Consider the following 26957-nt stretch of genomic DNA (forward strand, 5'->3'; position numbering starts at 1 on the left):
TGCTATGAGGTGCGAATCAAAGGGGCGGAGGAGAGAAGTGATAAAGATGACTGCTAAACTTCTAGCTTAGGAAACATGTAGGTGGGGGCAATTTACTAACACAGGGATTGTAGCAAGAACAGACTTCAGAGGAAAGGGAATTCCCTCCATAAATTTTTGGACATGTGTTTCATTGAAGTCATTTACTTTCATCTAACATTTATTAAATATCTGTTATACGCTGGGCAATGTCCTGGCCTTTGGGCACATCAGGTAATCAAAATCAGACTTGTGGATTTTACAACTTCGGGTTGTAACTGTGATAAGTGCAATGAAGTAGAGTTACATAGTAGTCAATTTGTGGATAGTGAAGGACTTCGGGCTGAGGGAGACATTGGAGAGTTTCCCTGAGGATGTGATATGGAAGCTTAAATATGAATGCTGGGAGGAGTTTATTGGTGAAAATGGTAGAGAACAGTTTTCTGGGCAGGAAAAATTGTATGGTCTGAGGTCATATTGTGGGAGAAAGCAGGAATAGTCAGGATACTGAAATAAAGTCAAGTGTAGCTGGAGCACAGAGACATTGATGCGAATGGGAGAGATTGCTGAAGGGTGATGATTAGGATTATAGTCCTTATCCTATCCACAGGAGAGGAGGAGTGGGGGGGTGGGGAGCTGGTAGAATGACAGATTTGCATTTTGAAAAGATCATTCTACCTGCTTTGTAGAGAACAAGAAGGTTAACTGTAGACCCATTAGTAGTTATTACACATAGGCAATTTCTTATTTTTCTAAGATCCTTGGAATTTTCCTTAAGGAAAAAAGAACCTATTAGATGGAAAGTAATGACCTACTTATATAAAAATCAAATTAATTAAATTACATGCTTAATATCATTTAGTAAATCCATGACTACTATGAACAGAAATTATTCCATATTTCCAAATTCCTAAGTAAGATTGCATGTCTGTTTTGAAGCTATACATTTTTACACCAAATGATTTGTGCTAGATTGCTAAATGGAATAAAGTTTTCTCTTGAATATATGTGTGCTTGGATTTTTTCCAAGTATGTATGTATGTGAAAGAATGGTATCATTCATAAATACTCTGTGTGGTTAGTTTAAAATATATTATTTTAATTAAAACTTTAAATTGATCTAATTTCATATCACTGTTAAAAATATAATAAATACATTTAAAGGTATTGGACACAAAAACAAGGACATCAGCACTATTCCTGTGTTTCCTTTAGCTTTGTGGGTATGTGTGTATGTGTGTTTTCCAAACCAGTCAGTGTTAGCCTATTTTGTATTGAGATTATTTATTTATTGGCTTATTCTGTATTTGAGAGAGTTGGTAATTATTTCCCTTCTCATGGTGGAAATATAACTTTCTTAGAGGGTTTTCTTGAAAGAGCACTTGAAATATAATAACCATAGGAACCTATAGCTGTGGAAGGCCATGTGGCTTCCATATGCCACACCCTAGTTTTATTTTATTTTATTTTATTTTTTTAAAGATTTTATTTATTTATTTGACAGAGAGAGATCACAAGGAGGCAGAGAGGCAGGCAGAGAGAGAGGGAGGGAAGCAGGCTCGCCGCTGAGCAGGGAGCCCGATGCGGGACTCAATCCCAGGACCCTGAGATCATGACCTGAGCTGAAGGCAGCGGCTTAACCCACTGAGCCACCCAGGCGCCCCACACCCTAGTTTTAGAATGTTGGCCTGACCTCTGTGCATCCCATGTACTGTGGTTTCATTTTAGATTTTACCAGTCTCATCTGGGGACAATATCTCCTTATCTATAAGAGACTTGCTTACATTTATTAAAAGGAGCTTTTTTGGGGAAATAATCAGATTTCCTTTAATAGATAATATTTTAAAATATTTCTTCTAATTTCTTCATTTTTATTGGGAATCAGTATGTACGAAATAGTCAGTATTTGGGATTAATCAAAAGTAAGCATTTTATACCTAGTTTTATCCTTAAATTATGTATCAAATAGGAGCCTGATTAGTAGCAAATATAAAAATATCAGGACATACATTGTAGCCATAAAACCACATGTAGAGACATATGTAGTTCATGTTAAAACAAAATGAAACAAAATTTCTGGTATACTCAGAGGTTCACATGGTTTTTTCAGAAAAGTAGTTAAACTTCAAAAATAGTATAGGAAAAAATGATCAAAACTGCTCCTTATGGGTGCCTCAGAGGACTCAAAGTTATCTTCAAAGATGCAACATGAACGGCATCTGGTGGTGAACTATTTCCTGCTACCCACCCTCTCATCCCAGGGGCAGAGTTAATGACTATTTCCTTGTTACCTTGCCATGTATGTCTTTATTGCACTTACCACATTGTATTTAATAGCCTATTTGTAAATTCCTTAGGGTAGAGAATATTAGTTTATCTTAATATCCCTAGTGCCTAGCATATAGTGTATACTCGAATGATCTACCAATATATGAATTGGTACATAGGACAGAGAATCTTGTCCTTTTCTTTCACTGATGTATCCCCAGTGTCCAGAATAATGCCTAGCACATAGTAGGTGCTTTATAGACATATGTTGAATGAATCAGTAAATGAAGAAGTCATGGGAATTTAAATCCTTGCAATAAATGCCAGTGGCACAGAGAAAGAAAATTTAGAAAAGTGTGAATAGAAATTACTTTTCATATTATCTCTAACTTACAGAATGATCAAGTCCCGGCCTCTGGATTATACCTTTGTTCCTCGAACATGGATTTTCCCTGCTGAATATACTCAATTCCAGAACTACATGAAAGAATTGAAGAAAAAAAGAAAGCAGAAAACTTTTATAGTAAAACCAGCCAATGGTGCAATGGGTCACGGGTAGGTATTTTTCACCCAGAACATGTAAAAGTTAAAAAAAAAATTGAGGGAAAAGAATACATGTGAGCATTCACTCATGGTTGAATATGAAAATATAATAAAATGGCTCTCTATTGCTTTTTGGAACTAAATATTTATTGAGCTATTTTTTTCCTGTCCCACAGGCTTCAGTTCTTCAATTTAAAGATTAAATCAGTTGAAAGACTTTTATAGGAGACAACAAAATAGAGAGAAAAGATGTTTTCTGATTTTTTTCTTAAACATAAAATTTGTATTTATAATAATTTTAGAGTAACCTTGGAGGATAAAATTCAGTTGATAGTAGAGCCAAATTGACTTGGAAGAAAAAAATAGTAAGGTAGTTACTTTATCAATAGCTAGACATTTAAAGCAAAATAATTATATCCTCTTTGCTTTACAAATAAGTTTTTTTCTTTATTGAGCCATGGTGATTAAATTAAGAATGAGTAAAACACATTTTAAGCTAAGGTACCATGAACTAGATGTGTTAGCTGAACATAGATTACACAACTTACTATTCCTGTGTCCTTTTGCTTTCTAATGTTCATTTTCTGCAGTGTACTTTTTCAGAGAAAATATGGCTGAGGCTGCTTTAATTTTTTTATTTTTAAAGATTTTACTTACATATTTGTCATAGAGAGAGCACACAAGTAGGGGAAGTGGCAGGCTCCCCATTGAGCTGGTGCTGGATGCGGGACTTGATCCCAGGACCCCAGGATCATGACCTGAGCTGAAGGCAGACACTTAACTGAGCCACCCAGATGTCCCGAGGCTGCTTTTAATAAAAACACATATATGTTGTTTTAATCTTTTGATTTATCATTTTATCATTACATATTGTCTTTGTCTCTTACAGCAAATTTTCTCTTTAAGTCTATTTTGTGTAATACTAGTATACCACTCCAGTTCTTTTTTATTACTTTCGGCATGGAGTATCTTTTCTATTTGTTCGCTTTCAGGTTATTTGTATCTTTGAATCTGAAGTGAATCTCTTATAGACAGTGTATGAATGGACCATGTTTTTTTTAAAATACATTCTGCCAACGCTAGTCTTAGTTGGAGAGTTAATCCATTTGTAATTATTGATAAGGAAAGACTTACCTCAGCCATTTTGCTATTTGTTTTCTGTGTCTTAATATAGTTTTCATTCCTCAATTCCTCCTTTTCTACTCTCTTTTATATTAAATAATATTGTGTGCTATTTTAATTTTAATTTTCTTGTCTATTTTATTTTCTTGTCATTTCTTTTACTATATATTTATGAGTTTAAAAATTTTTAAATTATTTTAACTTTTTTTTCAGGAATAGAATTTTTTGACTCACTTACATGCAGTACCCAGTGCTCATCATACATGTGTGCTGTCCTTAATACCCATCACCCATTTAGCTCATTCCCCACCCACTTCCCTCCATCAGCCCTCAGTTTGTCCTCTGTTTTTAAGAGCCTCTCATGATTTGCCCCAACTCCTTCTCTCTTTTTTCCCCCTTCTCACATGTTTATCTATTTTGTTTCCTAAATTCCCCATATGAGTGAAATCTTATGGTATTTGCCTATCCCTGACTGCCTTACTTTGCTTAGCATAATGCACTCTAGCTCCATTCACATTGCTATAAATGGCAAATTTCATTCTTTTTGATGGCTGAGTAATATTCCATTGCACGTATACACACTACATCTTTATCCATTCATCAGTTGGTGAACACTTGGGCTCTATCCATAGTTGGCTATTGTTGATATTGCTACTATAAACACCAGGTTGCATGCACCCCCTTTGAATCTGTTTTGGAGGTTTTTTAAAATGGTTTCCCTGGGATTATAATTAATACCTCAATTTATAACAATCTTGTTTAGATTAATATCAACTTAATTACAGTAATAAAACAAAAACAAAAAAGCCCCTCACTTTGCTTCTATATAGCTCTGTCCCTTTTTATATTATTATTGTTACAAATTACATTTTCATACATTGTGTGCCCATCAACATAGATTTATAATTATTTTTCAATGCAGTTGTATTTTATGTAAAATAGGAAAAAAGAATTACAAATCTAAACTACATTAATAGTGACTTTCATGTTTACTTATGTAGTGACCTTTACCAGGTGTTTTTTATTTATTTGTGTGGATTTGAGTTACTGTCTAGTGTCTTTTCATTTCAGTCAGAAGAATTCTCTTCAGCATTTCTTATAGGCCAACTATATTATTAACAAGCTATCAGTTTTTATCTGGGAATATCTTACTTTCTTCAATTTTGAATACTTTCGCCATATATAGAATTATTGTTTAACAGGTTATCTTATTTTATTTTACATTATTTTATTCTATTTTTTCCTCTGTATTTCTGTCAACACTTTGAATGTATCATTTTGCTGCCTCTAGTCTCCATTGTTTCTATTGAGAAATCAGCTATTTATTTTATTGAGGATCAAGAGAGTGTGATAAGTAGATTTAGTCTTGCTTTGAAGATTCTCTCCATCTTGGCTTTTGACAGTTTTATTATAATATGTATCAGTGTGGATGTCTTTGAATTTATCCTACTTTGAGTTAATTGAGTTCTTTGGATATATAGTTAATGTTTTTCATCAATTTGGGAAGTTTGCAGCCATTAATTCTTTAAATATTCTGTCTCTTTCTCTCCTCTTCTTTTGAGATTCCTATTATGTATATGTTGATATTCTTTTTTTTTTTTTTTTTTTTTTTTAACAGGAAACATAACTGTTTATTTATTTTTTTTCAGCGTAACAGTATTCATTCTTTTTGCACAACACCCAGTGCTCCATGCAAAACGTGCCCTCCCCATCACCCACCACCTGTTCCCCCAACCTCCCACCCCTGACCCTTCAAAACCCTCAGGTTGTTTTTCAGAGTCCATAGTCTCTTATGGTTCGCCTCCCCTCCCCAATGTCCATAGCCCCCTCCCCCTCTCCCAATCCCACCTCCCCCCAGCAACCCCCAGTTTGTTTTGTGAGATTAAGAGTCATTTATGGTTTGTCTCCCTCCCAATCCCATCTTGTTTCATGTGTTCATATGTTGATATTCTTGATGGAGTCCCATAGAACTCTTAAGCTCTGTTCATTTTTCTTCATTCCTTTTCTTTCTGTTCCTCAGACCTAGTCAGTCTCAATTGATCTACCTTCAAGTTCATTAATTTTTTTCCTGACTTCCTGTATCTTCTGTTTAGCCTCGCTAATGAATTTTTTTGTTTCAGTTATTGTTATTTTTTAACTCCAGGATTTCAGTTTGGTTCCCTCCACTCTTCTTTAAACAAACAAACAAACAAACAAACAAAAAACTTCTATCTCTATTGATATTCTCTATTTGGTGAGATATTCTTCTCGTGGTTTCCTTCAGTTCTCTCCATATGGTTTCTTTAACCCTTTGAACAGATTTAAAACAGTTGATCTAAATAATTGATTGTCTAGTAAGTCCAATGTCTGTCTTTCTATTAATTGGTAACTTTCCTGTGTATGGGCCATACTTTAATTTTCTTTGCATGACTCATAGTTTTTTGTTGGAAATCAGGCACTTTGAATTATAATGTAGCAATGCTGGAAATCAGATTCTCCCCCCTGAAAGGTTTTTTGTTGCTGCTTGTTATGGTTGCTCTTTATTTGTTTAGTTATCTTTCTGAAATAATTTTGTGAAGTCTGTATTTTTTGTTGTGTGTGGCACTGAAGTTCCTGTTCTTTTGGGTGGGTGCTTAGCTTGTAAGTGGACAGACATCTCCTCAAACACTTGCAACCAACAAAACAAAACAAAATGAAACAAACCAAGAAAACCTCCCCCAAACCCAAACTCCCAGTCCTTGCAGAAGGGGTGTATATGTGTGTTGGAATATGCCTTCAGCATTCAACTAGGCAGTTTAAAACTCTGCCCTCGTCTTCATTTCATGATTGTGCGGAGCCTGATGGTTAACCAGAGGTAAGAGCTTAGGGCCTTTAAAGTCTTTCCTGAGCATGCACTTAGCCTTGGGCATGCACATGATGTTCTAGATTCCCAGAAATATGTCTGAGCTTTTCAAAACTTTTATTCCCCAAAGGTTCTCATACTTTAGTTTTTCTTTCCAATATTTTTAGTTAGTATATTGTTTTCTCCAACATTTATTGGTTGTCATAGGCAGCAGGAACTAATACATTTGTCTTCAAATGTTTTCAACAATGCCCCTTCCGCCCCCCCCACTTCCCCACAAGTAGCTGCCTCAACACTAGGAGAGTTCCTAATTAGGCAAGATAAAAGTGGTCCTTGAGTTCCTTCAGGGAGCCATCAGACAGGTAAAACAACAGTAACAAGAGCAACAAAACTACTACAAGAATAAGGTCTATCCTGTTCCCTCCAGAACCAGGACCTGTACTGGGAACATGGGCTATTGTTCAAGCCTGGGGATGAGTTGAGGTTGGGGAATGGGCCAGAGTAAGTTAAAATGCCACAAAGCTCATTTTATATAGATTTGGCTTTTTTTTTTTTTTTTAAATTAAGTGCTCCTTGGTTGTTATAAGCTTTTGGTCAGTTTCTAGTTTTCCAAAAAAGTTGATTCTGACTATCTTTTGGCTGTTTATTGCTTTTGTGGAGGGACAGACTTTGGGATTCCCTACTCCACCATTTTCCTCTTGAGTATTACCTGTAACTTTGTAAATATCTTGACCCCATATCAAATTAGTCTTTTAATTCTTTTTTTTTAAACTTAGAATTTCTTTGATAAGAAATGGTGACAAACTTCCATCTCAGGATCATTTGATTGTTCAAGAATACATTGAAAAGCCTTTTCTAATGGAAGGTTACAAGTTTGATTTACGAATTTATATTCTGGTGACATCCTGTGATCCGCTGAAAATATTTCTCTACCATGATGGACTTGTGCGAATGGGAACAGAGAAATACATTCCACCTAATGAGTCTAATTTGGTAAGTGATAACAGACAGAATCTATGGTTTTATTCATTGTTCAACTTGTACTTCTTAGGGTATACACTGTGTATAAAGATTATATGAATCAAAGTACCCCTTGTCAGGTTTTTACAGTTAGGAATTGTATACATAAATAAGACTTCTTCTCATTTCTAGACAGCTTTGTGAAAATTAGAAAGATAAAAAGGTGTCCCCTCCAGCAGGCTGATTAGGAGAGGGCACTCTCTTTGGGTGCTATCTGCAAGCACAAGGCTGGATTTCATAGCACATGTGTATGTAGTGGCCTTGCATAGAAGTGACATGTACACATGGATTTACAGTAACCCTATATAGAAATGGATTTCAAAGCACATGTGTGTATGCTTTGGCCCTGGATAGAAATGATTTATTTAGAAATATAAATAAAAATAATTTCTCATTGAGAAGTACAGACAGGGTATCATGGAGTTGAGTAGAGGGATAGTTTATGTTTAGCTTTTCTTGGAGGAGGTGGTAGTGGAGCAAGCTTTATGTCACAGGTTGGGGTTTAACAAGTAGGATGTGGGAGAAAGTAGAGAAACAGAGAAAGTGAGAGTTATCAGAAAGTAGAGTTATTAACTTGTCACTTTGCACAAAAAAGATGGTAAATTTATATTGACCAAATGTAAAGTAGAGACATAAACTGGTAGTCTCAGTGTGCATTTTAAAATCTATTAAGTGGGGGCGCCTGGGTGGCTCAGTGGGTTAAAGCTGCTGCCTTCGGCTCAGGTCATGATCCCAGGGTCCTGGGATCAAGCCCCGCATCGGGCTCTCTGCTCCGCAGGGAGCCTGCTTCCTCCTCTCTCTCTGCCTGCCTCTCTGCCTAGTTGTGATTTCTCTCTGTCAAATAAATAAAATATTAAAAAAAATAAAATCTATTAAATGGAGCTTTCTATAGATATTTTTCCATCCATTTTTCCATATGTTATGCCTATACAAAGATTTGCTTTGTATAGGCATAACACATTGATGAAAGTCAAAATAGCAGTTTATGGTTTATGAAGGTCAAACAAATTTATTATCATAATTTATCATGAAAGTCACAAATTTTATTATCCATACTTAAAAGTTTAGTTAACCTCTACCCTATTTTTGGACCTACTATTTATAATAAAAATTATTACGATCATTTCCCATTTTGTCAAAAGTCTAGTTATTGTTCTCCTCCAATGTTATGCACACAATTAACTGCACTGAAAGTCATATTTTAAAAATTACATAATGACTGATCACAAACGTTGCTATGTTCAATTAATGGAAAATGTTGTAAACCTGGCAAAGGAAGAATAAGAGAACTGTAAAAGTTTTCACTGGAAAGGAAGATAAAGGAAAGAATCATCTCTTTAAAGGTCATAAAGTGTGAATATATTCAGTCACCAAGTAATATTTGAACTCTACTGCATTCTAGGCATTGTGCTGGTTTTGGAAAAACAGTGACCAAGACAGATACAGTGGTTGACCTCTCAAAAGCAACAGTCTAGTGGGGAGGCAGAAAATAAAATAAGCAATTGTAATACCCGATGGTAAGTGTAATGGTCTACGACACTGAGGGTGCTAAGGCAGTGCATAGCGAGGGCATCTAATGCAGCTGGAGATAAAGTTTAGAGAGGGAGATTGTTAAGTGAAATATGAATAACGAAAGGCTAGCCCGGTTGGGGGCAGGGTGGGGTGGGGTGGAAGTTCATAGAGAAAAATGGCCCAGAGGTATGGTGTGTCTGGAGAAAGCACTCATGTACAGTGTGGCTAAATACATACCATGACGGAGTGGGTGTTCAGAGATGAGGATGAAGAGCCTACAGAACAGATCCTTCAGGGCTTTTTAGGCCATGTCTAGGATTTTGGAATTTAACCTAAGAAGAAGGGAAGCATTGAAAAATTTTAAAGAAGTAAAGAAGGAGTGAGATTTTTATCTTAAAAAGTCACCTGGTCTGTCTGTGGGGAATGTGAGAGATGGATGTAGATTTAGATGGATGGGAGAGGTGAGGGTACGGGAGAAGCTGTTTTCCAGTCTAAACACCTGTGAGGGGAAAGATGGCCTTATCTGAAGTAGTAGCAGAAGGACTATACTAACAATGAGAATATAGATTTAAGATATATTTATGATAATGTGGAAAACATTGGTAGACTGACAGGTTAGATTTGTAGAACAAGAGGAAAAGGAGAGAGAAATTAAGGATAAAATTCAAGAATTTTGGCGTGGGCCAATTGGATGGATGATGTGTGATTCACCGTGGTAGGAAATATAGGGGCTATTAAAGGTCTTGCAGGAAGCCAGTGTGTTTCATTTGACATACCTGCACAGCCTCCAAATAGATCTAGGCTATAAGCATTTGGATGTATAGCATAAGTGTAGAGTTCGGAAGAGAGAACCAAGGTATAGGCCTAATTTGAGACTCGTCAGCTCTTAGCTTATAATTAAAATAATTGGTGTGAATAATCCATTGTAAGGTAGATAGTCATGTTTTGAGAAAAAAGAGTAATAAGACTTAAAAGCTCTTTTAGGTAATAAAGTGATTTATTTTAATGTCTTAAATTATATGTATGTGATTTGCTTAAATACACTAGATTAGGAAATCATAAAGAAAGTATGGTAGTCAGGAAATGTAACCTCAAGGTCTCACTTTTCCAGTTGCTTTTGAATTATGTAATCTTGTGGCTTTGGTTCACATGTAAAAATAATGATCTTCTCCTATATAAGTGTCAGTGTTCCTAATAGGTCTCTAAAGTCTAAAAGTTCACCTTTTTCAACTCCATGATAAGATTCCTAGATTAAGATATGAAAGAGTAAAAAAAAATATAGAGAATTTTAAGTTTTATGTAAAGTGAGATCCCAATTATGTAAAATGTAAGCTTAAGAAAAAAAGGCTAGAAAAATAAATCAGTGCTTCTCACTGGCATACTGTTGTGTATTTGTTTCTTCCTATTTCCAGTTTTTAAAATAGCATGTATTTTGTGAAGAGCTGTATGTATTTCTAAGAATTAAATATTGGTAAACTGTATATAAGGAGATCATAAGACAGAGAATTTCAGGCATTGAAATATAATAACCATTTATTTTTTGCTACCAATGTTACATTCGGCCAGTTCTTAAAAAGTTTTGTATATCCTAATTCAATGTATTGAGACTACATGCTAAAAAATGGGGTAGAGAATAGTTTTATCCTTTTCATTCCTTGCAAGTTACTATTTGGTTTATAGCTGTCTTCACTGCTTATGGCCAATGTCCAACTGGAAATGAACTACTTAGAAGGGGATTTTTGTTGAGGTGGATATGAAACTAGAATTTCCAATCCTACTTGCAAAGATACTGTTTTTTTTTTTTTTTTTTTAAAGATTTTATTTATTTATTTGAGAGAGAGAGCATGAGAGGAGAGAAGTCAGCGGGAGAAGCAGACTCCTTACCGAGCAGGGAGCCTGATGTGGGACTTGATCCCGAGACTCCAGGATCATGACCTGAGCTGAAGGCAGTCACTTAACCAACTGAGCCACCCAGGTGCCTCAAAGATCCCGTGTTTTTTTTTTTTTTTTTTTTTTAAAGATTTTATTTATTTATTTGACAGACAGAGATCACAAGTAGGCAGAGAGGCAGGCAGAGAGAGAAGGAGGAAGCAGGCTCCCTGCTGAGCAGAGAGCCCGATGCGGGGCTCGATCCCAGGACTCTGGGATCATGACCTGAGCCGAAGGCAGAGGCTTTAACCCACTGAGCCACCCAGGCGCCCCCAAAGATCCTGTTTTAAGAAAAATGAACAGTTCCATTTTTTACTCACTTTTTCACTAGGATAGCTAGAGTTTTTATTACTGCTATTATTATTTATTTCAAGAAATTCTTGTCAAATGGAGAACCCCTCAAAAAATTATTTTCCAACTTTTTTTAAATTGAAAAATGATTTATATTTTGGCAACTAGGAAATTCTATAGTTCGATTAATTTTCTTTTTCTTCAGGTCAAACACTTACAGTTAGACAAGCATAAGACTTATGCTTGCTTTTAAATATCACTTAATTTAAAGCTTTTTCCTAAGTTTCATTAGGGTAGGGACTGTATCTGTCTTGTTTATCTATGTATCCACAGTGCCCAGTGCCAGTTCCTGCAGATAGTAAGTAGGTGCTCCATAAATACTGTTTAATGAATGAAAAAATAAATTCTTTTTTTTTTAATTTAAAGATTTTTGTTTATTTGACAGAGAGAAAGACAGCGAGGGAGGGAATACAAGCAGGGGGGAATGGGAGAGGGAGAAGCAGGTTTCCTGCTGAGCAGGAAGCCCAATGTGGGGCTCCATCCCAGGACCCTGGGATCAGGACCTGAGCCACCCAGGTGCCCCAGAATGAAAAAATAAATTCTTAATTAGTGATGGGCACTTGGGTTAGTAAACAACATGTAGCTCAAATGATCACTTCTGCACATTTGTTTCAAGGATTTTATACTGTAGACCTAAGTAACTGCAGTGAAAATAAAATATGATACAAATATACTTGGTTATTAACAAACCTAAATAATAATCATGTACATGAAGTATATATTCATTGTGATGCAACATTACTCTCTAAAGTAACTCCTGGGAATAAGCTCATGAGGGTAGGAGATACAGATTTGATGACTGTTTATGCTAGATTGATAAGGAATCACTAGATATGTATTAGTTGACAATTACGAAAGGATTAAAATTTTGGATTCTTTTTCAAGTTATTTGAGGATAACAGGAACAACAAATATAAAAGTGTAAAGAGGCTAAGGCATAACAGCTCCAGTAAGGAGTACGTTAATTTACTATTAATCATCTAGACTCTGTACAGCCTTGTGTGCTGCTTCTGTCTGCTGATTCAAAGTGCGCTCTGTCTCGTGAATGAGTTCTGGTGGCCTCCTAGTTCCTATGCAAGGCAGAGGTTGTGTTTGGTAGTCCTGCCTTTTGATTCATTACTTGAGATTTCATTTTTTAATTTTCTTTGAAAAAACACAGAATGCTCTCTTAGAAAATTCTCTTCCCAAAATAAATATGGGTGAGAACTATCAGTAAAAACATTAAAAACAAATTAACAAAAACAAACTGTTTTTCTTGCTTAGCAGTGTGTAATTTCAGTTTCATATAATTATTTTAATGCTTTTTATGGTAGATATATTTTGAATAATATATAAAGTAACTTTGTAGATGACTACATTTGTAATCCTTTTATTAGAAATATGCCATTGTATTTAATTTGAAAATTATCTAAATCATCATGAAATTGTTGATCTGTATATTTTAAAACTTTAAAATTGTCTTTCATCTTTGGTTGCTTTATGGTCTGTGAACCCTCACAGTTCTAGAATTTCATAGCTGATGACAACTTTGGTTCTTACTTGTTACAGACCCAGTTATACATGCATCTAACAAACTACTCTGTGAACAAGCACAATGAGCGTTTTGAAAGGGATGAGACGGAAAATAAAGGCAGCAAACGTTCCATCAAGTGGTTTACAGAATTCCTACAAGCAAATCAACATGATGTTGCTAAGTTTTGGAGTGATATTTCAGTAAGATCATACCATTTTCACAATTGTAACTGTCTTTCTTCAGATTAATTTAAAGGATCATCAGCATTTTATTCTTTATTTTTAAAAATTTTAAAAAAGATTTTATTTATTTATTTGACAGAGATCACAAGTAGGCAGAGAGGCAGGCAGAGAGAGAGAGAGAGAGAGGAGGAAGCGGGCTCCCTGCTAAGCCCAGAGCCCGATGCGGAGCTCGATCCCAGGACCTTAGGATCATGACCTGAGCTGAAGGCAGAATCTTTAACCCACTGAGCCAGCCAGGCGCCCCATCATCAGCATTTTAAATAAAGAACAGATTCCATTAGATTGGGCAGATACACTATTTTCATGAGGGAAGTGAGAATTGTGACAGACCTTGATAAATGCTATTTTTATTGCTAGGGATTGGAGAGAGGGAGTTCTAGGTGCAAATAAAAGCAAAAGTAAAGGCACAGATGTGTGAAAATAGTTTTAAGTGGCCCAGGTTGACACATATGGTATTTTGGGAATTTTGTGGGGACTTAATGGCTAAAAAGATATGTGGAGGCAAAATTTTAGGTCTGAAAATCAAGGCTTAACTTGATAGGCAGTAAGGATTCATTCCTTCCAGATTTTAAGGGAGGAGAGTAGGAGGAGAGTATGTAAGGCCAATGACTGTGAATTTAAAAGGTAAATCTGAATATGGGTCTAGTATAGACCAAGAGTAGGTAAAGGAGGGCGCCTAGAGGTAGTTTAAGTGAAAAGAATGGCCTGAATTGAACCACAGGAGAAGAGGTGACAGTGGGGTCAGCATTGACATTAACTGAAGGTCCAAAATCAGGGAGAAGTAGTCAGACATTCCTCTGCAGTTTTAAGGAGGAATTATAGGGAGAATGGGCATGGCTTTATCTGAAATAGAGTAGAAAGGAATTTATTTTGAGACAATCTAGAGTTTTATAGGTGAGGGAAAAGAGTTATATTCATTACTTTCATTCAGTCATTCAGTAAACACTTAATGAACCCATAATATACGCTTGTTTCTGGCTGATAATCTGAAGATTTATGAGATACAGCTCCAATCCTCAAAAAACGTAGAGTTTGGTAGGAAAGACCCACATAGAAGTTTTTAATAAAGTGTAATTTAACACATACAACAACAGAGCCACACACCGGATTCTGTGGGCATGTAGAGGAAGACCAGATAGTAGCTTTCTATGGGTGGGGATTGAAGAAGGGCTTTCTGGAGGCACTGACACCTGCACTAAACTGTTAAAAGGTCACGAGGCTATGATGAGTTCCAGTAGAGATTTGTTGAACTTAAAATGCTTCTCAGGTAGAAAGATCAAGCAGGCAGTTCTAAGTGTAGGTTTGGGGTGTGATTGATACTTAAAGGAGTGGGTGGCATTGCAAATGGTAATGATAAAGAGAATAAAGGAAGAAGATCTGAGAAGATAACCTCAGCGAATCTGACCCTTTATTAATCCTAGCAGAGGTATCACAATGGTATTAAAAGTTAGAAGAGGACTTAATATGAGAGGGCTATGCAGTATGGTTTAGCTTGCCTTTGGGGACAAATACTATATAATTTAAATAAATCTGTCATGGAAAATGGACATGAAAGTTCATAGTTAATTTGGTTCTCTTGAGAAAATCAGAAAAATTAGCATCATTGTATTTATCCTTTTGTTGTTTTATTGGTTGATATTTTTTACACCGTATTTTTTATATCACAGAACATAAATCCAGAGAGCCTTGGGTGTCAGACAAGTGAAAAGGAGTGAAATGGTCTGCAAAGAAGTAAATAGGGTGTTTACCGTGGTGATTTGAAAAGCATAAGACATCTGAAGGGGGTGGACACTAACTCAGCACCAGTCTTTTGGTGCTACATGGTATTCTGGGCCCAGTGTGACTCATTCTTCTAATTTGCCAGTGAAAACTCTAAGTCTCTTGATTTATAAATATTGGCAACACATTCAAAACTTTTTAGAAATTCAGGGGATCCAGCATAAATGTTTGTCCACTGGATTTTGTAAGAGGCCCACCAACTTGTTAACTTTCTACTCTATCTTCCTGATAACCTAAATACATCCAAACAAGAATTTTGAGTACAATAATGCTATGCTTCTTTATCTACTTATTTATTCTACCAATGCCAGTTTTTCAGAAATTCAAAAAAATATTTTAATAATAATAGTTTATTATCATAGCAGGTTAGATTCATCGAAGGGGTGAAATTTGTTTTGGGGGGCAGTAGCTCATACATGGAAGATCAGTCATGATGATACCTGGATGATTTAATGAATGGATCATTTGATGACTAGCTCAGTGAGAACAAGAAAGTTCTCTGTGCCCTGTGATGTTCCTTTTTCTTTACCAAATTTTTCACTTCCATCTGGGTCTTCACTTCTTCAGAGAAATCCTCGTGCAAAGGTGTAACTTCTTGGACGGCCTTGGTGAAGAATGAGTAGAGAGAATCAATCAGAGAGAAAAACTGGCGTTAAGTGGTACTTTCCCTACATGATTGAATTAGGAGAAGGCATAGAAGTAAGAATCATGTTAATAAGAGGGTATAGAAATGAACCTTTCTGTTAGAGCCTAAAACATAATTTTCATATACAACTTAAATGTGGTCAATGTGCACCTATAAGCTCAGAAACATTTATGATCCCTTCTATAAATGGGTAAATTTTACATCGTTCTTGCCTAATTACAATGTATAATAACAATCTACAAATAAGCAATGAGTTAATACTTAAGAAGTTATTAACTTTTCCATATTTTATAATTATCTTATAATTGTATTTTATAATTATATTTATCTTTACTAAGAACTGTATATAAAGATATCTGTTTAAGATGAGTTAATGAAATAATAGAAAAACAGGAGGAGGTAGAGAAGGTGGTCAATCAGTAAATTTTTATCTTAATGTCATAGTTTGCAAATTTCATAAATTTAACTTGGGACTTTTTTTCTAATGACCTTTTTTAGGGGGGTAATTTCTCTAAAAAGTAACTGTGTCTGAAAACTAACATACAGTAGAACCCCTATATAGCACAGAGATGTATACTTTTGTGTAGGTCAAAAATGAATAAGAAATCAATAGAAAATCAAGCCACAGAAATTACAACCATTGTAATCACTCATAAAACCATCCTTACTGAATGCTTTTTATATACTTACATATATGTACAAATCTACAAATCATATTTCAAAGCAATGATGCTATGTTGGAAATTCTCAGAAGCACTCGTGGAATTTGATTCATGTTTGGTTATATCACTCCTGATTTTCACATATATCTGCAGTCTTGCTTTGCATTCCTTACACATGTGTGTTTTATCTAGAAAAAACACAGATTGTAATTCAGGGTTTATTCACTCTCCCCACCCTGCATGAGTTGTTTCATGCAGATACTTATTAGCCAAGGTTTTAACTTTTTTTCCCCTATTCTCCAGTGACTTCACTAGTATATCCAAAGACTTATATGAAGTGGTTTTTTGACTTTAGTCTTTATATCCTTTAGTGTTACCGTTAATTTTTTATTTTGATGAAAATTTTGTAAAACAGCCTCTCATGCCATCTCTGATACTTACCTCACATATGATCTGGATTGGGGTTCTGGTAAAGTTAATTTCTGTCTCTCATTTTCTTCTCTCATTCAGTGAATTTTGCTGCCACCAGGTAGTGGAATGTTTGTTTCTGACCTGACACAGGAGGCGGGGTTCGGGAAGAATGTTAGAGTAACTGTAACAATAGTAGTAGTTAACACTTACTGAAGGTTTACTCTGTTCAAGGCACTATGCTGAGAGTTTTATATGGAGTCTCATTCTGTCCTTACATCAGTCTTTTGCAATAGGTATTACTACTACTTCCCTTTTATCTTTGGGGAAAGTGAGACTCACAAAGTTAAAACAATGTAACTGAAGTTGTACATCTAGCAAGAAACAAAGCCAAGAATAAACCCAAAAAGCCCGATTTTAGAGCTAAGCTCTTAACTGCCTTGCTAAATTGCATATACCTGTAGAGAGGGACTTAAAAATACATATATTCCTAAGCCAAAACCCCCTGCAAGACAGCTTTTCCACAATCCGTAACTTGTTCTTAAACTTCAGTAAACCAACTTTTGTTTTATGAGCATTCATAACTCACTCTAGTAGTGTTGTGTGTCCTCTCAAAGTGTTGATAGCTATTTCTGTAATTGGCAGGACTCTCATCTCAGGTTAACCTTATGAACTGCAAAATCACTACCACACAAAGAAGCCCACCTCTTCTAGATTCTGTCCCACCTTTCCAGCTTTTGTCTAAGTGGAAGTTCTATGCTGTCTGTGAAATAGTTTATCCTCCTTGCAGTTTTTCTTCCCTGCCACTCCTAAACCCTTCTGCATGGTTTCTGAGAAGGCTAGCATATGATCTTAGCCTTATTTATTTAACAGATAGAAGCCACATTTATCAACTTCTTTACTTATTTATAACTTTTTTTTTTAAGATTTTATTTATTTATTAGACAGAGAGAGACACAGTGAGAGAGGGAACACAAGTAAGGGGAGTGTGAGAGGGAGAAGCAGGCTTCCCGCTGAGTAGGGAGCCTGATGTGGGGCTTGATCCCAGAACCCTGGGATCATGACCGGACTGAAGGCAGACACTTAACAGCTGAGCCACCCAGGCGCCCCTATTTATAACTATTTTGAGCATTTCCTAAATGACAGGCACTAACATAGGCACAAGGACATGGCTCTCAACAAAAAAAAGGAAAAGATGTGCTGATTCTATACCGTGTGAAGTGGTGCAAGAAGGGATGAGAGCGGCTACTTTCGACTCCAGCATTGGGGAAGTCTCTCTGAATATCAAGGCATAGGCATAGGACTATCAGGAGGGGTGATCCAGAAAGAGGAACCAGTTATGGCCAGGGGCCCTGAGCAGGCAAGCCTGTGCGGGGTGTAGGGAGCAGGGCAGGAGTGGCATGAAGTGGAATCAGAGCAGTGGCAGGGTCACATGCCATAGAGCTTTGGGAACTTGGCCAGGCTGCTGTTTGTAGGTGCAGGCCTAATTTCCATATATGTAAACATTTTCCTGTAAGGCATTTTCACCTTTTTTTTTTTCTTTAAATCACTATACATGCAGGAGTTGGTTGTAAAGACTTTGATTGTAGCAGAGCCTCATGTCCTGCATGCATATCGAATGTGCAGACCTGGTCAACCTCCAGGAAGTGAAAGTGTCTGTTTCGAAGTCCTGGGATTTGATATTTTGTTGGACAGAAAACTAAAGCCATGGCTTCTGGAGGTAAGGCATTTCTTTTAAGAAGAGAGGGAAGTTACTACTGTCCTTGTGCATGAAAACAAATGTTTTTTAAATGTGTACTTGGCACAGTTGGCTTGTTAACTCTTGGGCAGAAAGAGGCTTGAGTGGAGCATGTGGGAGGAAGAGAACAAAATTTCAGAGAATAGAACAGATCCAGGAATGGGCCAGTATGTGCTTGATACTACTTTTCCCAAACTAATGTCGAGTGAATTTCTAGGCCAGGAATTTTGAACATGGATCTGCTTTTACTGATTTGTTACCTACTTTCTCCACTATTTTCCCAGCCTCACGGCCTCTACCACTGCACGACTTCTGGGTGTTGTCTTTCTTCTGTGTGGGTGCCTGGGCTTCAGGACCACAGCCATTCAAACTCTCCAAGAAGAGAGAGGCTCCGTTGGTTCATTAATCAGTATACAGTACATCATACCCCAGCTGGCATGGATTCTCCCTTAAGGCCATGTAATATGCCTGGGGCTCTGCTCATGCCCAGCCTGTTAACTGTGTTCCTTTGGGTTTGTTACCAGTCCCTGCTATGGTCAGAGTCATCATTACTTTTCTCCTATTATAAAAGGTCACTTAGTATTAGGAAAAGATGAGATGATATAAGGGAAAAATAAGAATATTCTGTGTTTAAGATTTTTGTACATTTCCTTCCAGTCATATTTATGTTACATCCAGAAGAAAACTTAGAAGCTATGTGGTCCAGTACTACCCCATTCAGCAGCTCCCTCTCAGACCCCAGATCTGGAGTCACAGAGTGCATGGGCACAGAACACTGTGCTTAGGAAACTTTATCAGGAAAACAGCACATACCTAACACCAGTGTTGATGAGATTACTTACACTGTGGGACATACCGCTATAGAAGGCACAGTCACCAAGTACCTTTCATTTTAAGCTGATCATCTCTTTTTTTGGTAATGATTTTGAAGTTGGAAGTTCCATCTGTAACTTGAAAAAGCAAGTTGAATGAGTGATAGATAATCAAGAGATTCAAAGTATATCTTTAGGAACGAGCACTTTTCCAATTTGAGGGCTTATGGGGGGTGTGTGTGTATGTGTGTTCATTCTCCTATGTGCCAGGAATGTGTCTTATGTTTCCAATCAACTATAGGTGTCAGATGTTCTAATTTTGCTCTTGCCTGGGTCCTCAAAATAAGATAAATGTGAGGAATTTTGCTTGTCTCTTTGCTTCCTTCATTACACGTATATGAAAGCACTTGACTTTGCATCTTAAGAGGGCCTGACATTTTCTTCCTTAGGTTTCCTACTTTGTCTGCAATTTTCCTTTCCTGTTCTTAACTATAGATATATATATTATATATAAAAATGTATAGATACATTTTTCCTGATCCTGCCGCTTGTCTTTTGTCTTTGATGGGGTGGGGAAGAAGTGAAGGCACATGTATGAGGTGGAACTGAAAGTATATCGGGGAATAATGACTATAGATGATTAGTTGACCTGGTTTTAAAAGCATTTGTCTAATGAGCTTTGTATGAGTTTGGTATACCAGAATTGACTGAATGGTTGAATTTTGTATTTTTTTAATGGCTCAAAACACCATTATTTTTATTAATGTTTCTTCATACTTTATTCTCTTCATCATGTCCAGATCAATAACCATTAAAAACTTGACAATAATCAAGAGCTAAATAATAATATTTGCATTAATGTATTTTCATTTTTGATTCATTTCTTTATTTCCAGATCAGTCAGAACCATTACAAAAACTTTACAGTAACCAACAGCTATGGATAATGAAAGATTTGTTATGTTAAAGTAATTAAAAGAATCTTATTTAGATCTTGCTTCTTTGTGTTTTCTCCCAGCTGCAATTTTAGTGGTTCTAACATATGTTGTTAAAAACCTTTTGGCACCATCAAGTGGAATAAGATAGAAGGTGCATCTGAGAATATGATAACTTTTAGTTAACTGGAATAATTGCAGGTAATGATTCATAGTGGCAAAATTGCAGAAGTTTTCAAGCACAGAAAATTTTTGGGGGGGAAATATGGAAATTGGGTAGGATAGGAATAAGCTGTTGATACTTTAATTACCCATGAATTAATTTCAACAAGTCCTTGTGTCAGGGGGTGGAGATCCAAGAAGACAGAATACTTACCCTGGTCTAGTGGGGACTCAGATATGTTTCTTACAATAATAGTTACGAGTAAAAGTAGGGAACCAGGGTACCAGCACAAACAATAGAGTGATTAATCTCTCTGTGTACATGTGTTTATTTGGCAGTTAAAAAAATCTTTGCAGAGGAGGGAACATCTGAGCAGAGTGCTTAAGGCTATGGATGGTGCAGTGGGGACTGGGGTTAGGAAAAATGGGGGTGGGGTGGGGATAAGTTACTGGGCCAAGGGAACAACAGTAATTTGGGAGCCTTGAATCTTATTATGGATACTTTGATATATGCATAAAATGATTTTGGTTGTTTTGGTAATAAAATTATGATTTGGTTGGCTAATAATATTTAACCTAATTTTCTTTCCAATAGTTTTCATTTTTGCATGCATTTACAAGCTACTGAACTTTGACTCTACATCTGCTGAGCTTTTTTGTTCCAGAATTGGGGTAGGAAATGAGAACCAAAGAAGCCATCAACATCACAGAATAGATTTTTTTTAAAAGACTTATTTATTTATTTGTGAGAGAGAGAGGCAGTGGGGAGGGGCATAGGAGGTGGGAGAGAGAGTCTCTCGATGCTGGGCTCTATCTCATGACCCTGAGATAACAACCTGAGCCAAAGCCAAGAGTTGAACACTTAACCCGTTGTGCTACCCAGGCACCCCAGAGTAGAATTTTGACTGAATAGAACCTTACTTTTCAGAATTTCTTCTGTCTTTATTTTTTACTTTACCTTTCTCATAAAACTTTTGAAAAATCCAAAATGTGAATTGAAAAAATTTCACATATTAGTTTACCTTGTGTGGGTACATTTCTCTGTAGACCAATTTCTTTTCTATGGTAGTAGAGGGAATATTCTGACATAGGTAACAGAGGGTCTGAGGTTACTTCCATCCTGGAGGACAGATATGTCTGGTAGAATTCCAGATGGCAATTTTGGAATGGAACACCTACGGAATTCTATAAAGATAGATAACATTTCAGTGACCCATTTAGTCATTGGTTCCTAAATGTCTGGTTCAATTTATAATCCTGTCCTGTGTAGCAGCAGAACTATTGTTAGTTGTATAACAAATTGCAGAGATTTGAATCAGAATAGAATAGTATAGAAAATACTTTATTTTTTACAAATTTTTCATATGAAAGATACTACTGTATCCTTTCTTCACACTTGTAAGTGGAAATACTTAGAGTTTTGAAGTAATAGATTAATAAACTACCTTTCTTAAATTTTGCCTGAAATAAGTGGATGTTCTTACAGTTACCATGCTGTTCCCTTCTCCTTGAGACCACATCACATGGACAGAAATATGTCCATCACCTTCTAAATCAGAGATCAGCAAAGCATAATATAGTTTGGCACATCACTATAAATGGAATACCATGGTCAAAATGATGACATGAAAGATTTTCATGATATATTTTTAAAAACTTGGATTATAGAATAATATCATTAGTATAGGTATATATTTGGAAGATAAAATAAAAATTATAAATATGTATGCATAACAAAAATTTATCATTTATCAAATGGTTAGCAATACACCATTTATCAGATGGATTATAGTCTACTGGGTAATGGGATTACAGGTGATGTTTTTGTTGTCTGTTTGTCTTCTACATACATACTTGTACTTATTTATATTTCTTACAGCTGCCAGTTGTGAAATGCATACTGTTAGTTATTTTTTCTCTTATGGGATAGAATTGTATAAGACAACCCTCTTCTATGACTAATGATGTCATATTTTTTTGAGATAGGCTATGAGGTTTGGTGGTGGTCATGAAGCTAAGCTGTAGTTTTGAACTCAGCAGTGTTCTAGCCAACTGAATTAATTAAGTAACTTTCTTAAACACTTGCTATTCTAGTTATGTTTTCATAGCAAAAAAGACAAAGACAAAAATTCCTGCTCTTGAGGTGGTAGTGTATTGTAAAATGGATTTCAGGGTATATGCAGTTACTGTTACTTCCTATTTTTCATCTTAATGAAATCCTGGAAAAGATGTTGAAAAGAACACCCACAAATGGCTTGTTTATTCCCATGAGTCCTTATACAGTTAGAGAAACTCATAGAAGTTAATCTGCAGTTATCTATAATGGTATCTTCTGAGCTTTATAGTCAAGTGTCTTTGGAAATGAAAATTGATGATTTATTGTTTGATCCAGGTAGAAAGAAAATAATTTCTTTTTTAGGCAGAAATAGATGAAATCATCCAGAAGATCTGAAGCAGTGCAAAGAGGGCACTGAGAGTTTCTATATGCTAAATAAATACATTTAATTATTACTGTATTGGTAACATGCATATTATTTTTGTTACATCATTATTATTATTGTTAATACTGGTCTTCTAAAATTTTGTCAGGATGAGTTACTTTTAACTTCTCTAAACTTAAAAACCTAGAGTGCATGAGGTGTTGGGTTGGAGAAGAGGGAGAGGGCACAAATGCTGACTGAAGATCCTGAGCTAAGGCAGCAGGGGGAGGTGGACCATGAGAGCAGTCAATTCCTTGCAACTCTTTGACTTAGGGTAGTGGGGAAGGGAGGTATGGCAGTGGTAATTGGATCACCTACCATGCAGAGCCTTGAGATTTATTGTAGAGATTTTCTACTGGTTGGGATCTTGCATTAGTTTAACAAATATGTTTTGAATATTAATTAACAACCAACATTTGGCTATTCCCATCTTTCCTTTGTAAATTTCAGATTAATCGTGCTCCAAGCTTTGGAACTGATCAGAAAATAGACTATGATGTAAAAAGGGGAGTCCTGCTAAATGCACTAAAGCTACTAAACATCAGGTAAAGTGTTTCCTCCATCTTTTGGAGGGGTTTTGCCACCTTTGGCATAGAACAATCACTCGTACATGGGATTGGCTTGTAATTTTTTCATATTTGATATTTTGAATTTCTTGATTCCATTCTTCAAACCCATTTAGTGTTGTCTTTTTAAATATCTTTTCCTCTCTACAAACTGCTTTTTCTTCTCTCCATATCATGTTCTGAATCTTCAGTAAATGGGTTAAATTACAGTGTTCGTATAATTATTCAATATAGAGTGTAAGGTTGTATTAGAGAATACCTGAGGAAAATCTCAATTATCTTCCTCACCTCACAAGAAGAAACTAAAGCAGAGTTCATTCAGGAAGTTAAAAAAGTAACAACCCTCAAACACATGGATTTCCTACCTTTCTGTTCAGAGGTCTTCCCACTGGGTCTTGCTGCCTGGGTAAACAGAAAAAAGAGGCAGTCGTTAAGTTGTTAAGGCAGGGTTAACCGTCTCCTTGAAAAGCATAGCCAGTAATTCCTCCCTATCCTCCCGCTGGATAATAGTGCATTTTATGTATATACCACATTTTCTTTATCATTCATTTATTGAGGAATATTTAGTTTGCTTCTATGTCTTAACTATTGAGAATAATGCTGTAATGAGCTTGGGAGTGCAGGTATCTCTTTGCAGCCCAATTTCCGCTCCTTTGGATATGTACTTGGAAGGGGGATTGCTGCACCAACAGAATATTATTAGGTTGGTTGCAGTGTAAATGATCATGGATCTCAAATATTTAAAATGCTATATTGTAGGAAAGCTTTTGGCTCAGTATGAAAGAAATTTGTTAGAAGTTTAATTGAACTGCTTAATGAAGTTGTAAGGCGTTTACCATTGTAAGTGTTCAAATAGTGTTTAGGGTGTTGGATTAAAGGACCTCTGAGGTCATTTAAGCCCAGGATTTTATTATTTCAATTGATTCTAATCGTCATTTAAAGAACTCTAAAAGAGTTGTGGGATGCTTCCAAGAAATTTATTTATTTTAAATGTTTCTAAGCATTTAGCAGATGCCTGCTTGGGAAGCATTATTAAAAAAAGAGATCAATACATGAATTTGTTTTTCTGTTTTTTTTTTATAGGTAAATTTGTTAAGAAATTTTCATATGGCCCCTTTTTTGCTTGAGCAAAGAATGATTCACCTCAATTTAAACTGACATTTCAATTATCCTAAAAGAAATGAATAGAGGAGATATAGAAAGTGAAATTTTTGTTTATTTAGTTTACACAAGTGCATCAAATATTTTGGATTATTCAAACAGTATACCTATACTTACTTTTACATTTACAATTATTATATAAGTAAGCCTTATTATTTTTTTGTTTTCGTTTTTGTTTTTTGCGTGTCTTTGCCAACCAGTTCAGGACATAATCTATGGGTGTTTTTGTCTTCTTAAAAGTGAGATATACATAGTTCAAAAGGTGAGAAATTTCTAGACTTAAAAATAAAGGAAAATTACCAGGTGGTGGGTAATAGGGAGGGCACGTATTGCATGGAGCACTGGGTGTTGTGCAAAAACAATGAATACTGTTATGCTGAAAAAAAAAAAGTTAATTAATTAATTAAAAAAATAAAGGATTTGTTTGTTGGGGGGAGGTGGGATTGGGAGAGGGGGAGCGGGCTATGGACATTGGGGAGGGGAGGCGAACCATAAGAGACTATGGACTCTGAAAAACAACCTGAGGGTTTTGAAGGGTCAGGGGTGGGAGGTTGGGGGAACAGGTGGTGGGTGATGGGGAGGGCACGTTTTGCATGGAGCACTGGGTGTTGTGCAAAAAGAATGAATACTGTTACGCTGAAAAAAAAAAATAAATAAATAAAAAGGGAAAAAAAAATAAAGGAAAATTGGAATTCGTTTTCCTTATTTTTCTTAGTGTTGTTCCACTAAAAGAATTTAGTACAATTCTTAACACTTTGGCATATGCTAATGAAGTTTACATTATAGATGTGCCTTTTCTCTCCATCCAGATGGAGTGCTCCATGGGCATATATGTGTTAGACTTGTCTTTCAAGTCTGCACAATTCTTAACACAATGTTTTACTTAGAGTGTGGCTCCATATATACCTCAAAGCTCATTTTGTAAGGATATATGCTTTTAATCTCAAGAAAATCCCAAAGAATGTAGATTGCTCAGAGTATTCCATCACAGCTCCTGAGAATACAGAACCTCAATTTAGTATAAGGAGACCCATAGTTGATGGATGATTAGATGAATATGACGGACGTGGATATATATAAACATTGATTCATAGCTCCACTGTGTCTCCTCTTCTGCTCATTCTCCTCACAGGGAGGAGATCGGGACTTACTTGAATTCCTGTGTTTTAAATTTCAGGACCAGTGATAAAAGGAGAAACTTGGCCAAACAAAAAGCTGAGGCTCAAAGGAGACTATATGGTCAAAATTCAATTAAAAGGCTCTTACCAGGGTCCTCAGACTGGGAACAGCAGAGACATCAGTTAGAGAGGCGGAAAGGAGAGTTGGTATGAAAATTTTTAGAATATACTCAGAATTTGAATTGCATAATTCATTGGTCAGATTTTATTTGTCAAATTTCTTCATTTCTAGAAAGAGAGACTTGCTCAATTACGAAAGCAGATTTTAAAAGAAGAACATGAAAATCGGCATATGGGGAATTATAGGTAACTGTGCCTCCATTTTCTTATAGATTGAAAAAGTAAAGTGTCAAAACAACTATTCTACATTTTTAACCTTTTATACTTATTTTGAGCACTGTTTGTTTCATTCCTGCTAGCCAGCTTCATGGGTGGTTGTATGAGATCTTTTAAATCTGATACTATTCTGTGACCTTATTTACTTATAATGTAGTATTTTGAGAAAGTTAGATTTTAGGTCTCATTGTTTTCTCTCTGTCAGTTCAGAGTGGTTGCTCTACTTTGTTTAAACTCACATATATCAGGAACCAGACAAATAATGAAAATGTTTAAAGGAGGCAGGTATGAGACAATAAGAGGGGTGGACTGTGTTGAACTGGACCTCCATGGTATCCTCTGACAAGATAAAAGAGGACACCCCTTCTGAATTCCTTGTGTTCTTGGACAGAGTGCCCCTCTTCCCAAGCTTGACATTAACTTAATGTCATTAAGGATTAGGAGGACTTGGGGCCACAGAGCTTCTTATACTCTTAGTAAATCATTCTTTTCTGCCTTAACACCATCAACAGCAACTCTGAGAACACATTCTTCTCATTCTACCTCTACCTTCTTCTCTTCTTCAGAGAGGCACTTTCCACCATCCCAAAAGAGAATATCAAGATGAATGCCCACATTCTTGTATATGTCAGTAACCACATGGAAGTAATTGCCTACTTCCAGATTATTCCTCATCACCTGCTCTGTCCCATGAAGATCCGTATTTCTTCAATATGCCTAATTGCAATTCTTCTCCAACCACTGCTCCACAACCAA

General features: G+C 36.1%; 1 protein-coding gene across 4 annotated transcripts in view; it reads left to right on the top strand.

The window, feature by feature from the left end:
• The window catches only part of TTLL7 (tubulin tyrosine ligase like 7), a 154098-nt gene that overhangs the window by 61349 nt on the left and 65792 nt on the right, over positions 1-26957 (top strand). For all 4 annotated transcript variants that reach the window (XM_046017964.1, XM_046017986.1, XM_046017980.1 and 1 more), the window contains exons 6-12: positions 2683-2841; positions 7549-7765; positions 13133-13297; positions 18396-18554; positions 23411-23505; positions 25865-26012; positions 26098-26171. In XM_046017964.1, coding sequence (XP_045873920.1) covers positions 2683-2841; positions 7549-7765; positions 13133-13297; positions 18396-18554; positions 23411-23505; positions 25865-26012; positions 26098-26171 — 1017 coding nt within the window. The remainder of the gene's footprint in view (positions 1-2682; positions 2842-7548; positions 7766-13132; positions 13298-18395; positions 18555-23410; positions 23506-25864; positions 26013-26097; positions 26172-26957) is intronic.

The sequence above is a fragment of the Meles meles genome, chromosome 1 (genome assembly GCF_922984935.1).
Source record: "Meles meles chromosome 1, mMelMel3.1 paternal haplotype, whole genome shotgun sequence".
In the NCBI taxonomy this organism is placed as follows: domain Eukaryota; kingdom Metazoa; phylum Chordata; class Mammalia; order Carnivora; family Mustelidae; genus Meles; species Meles meles.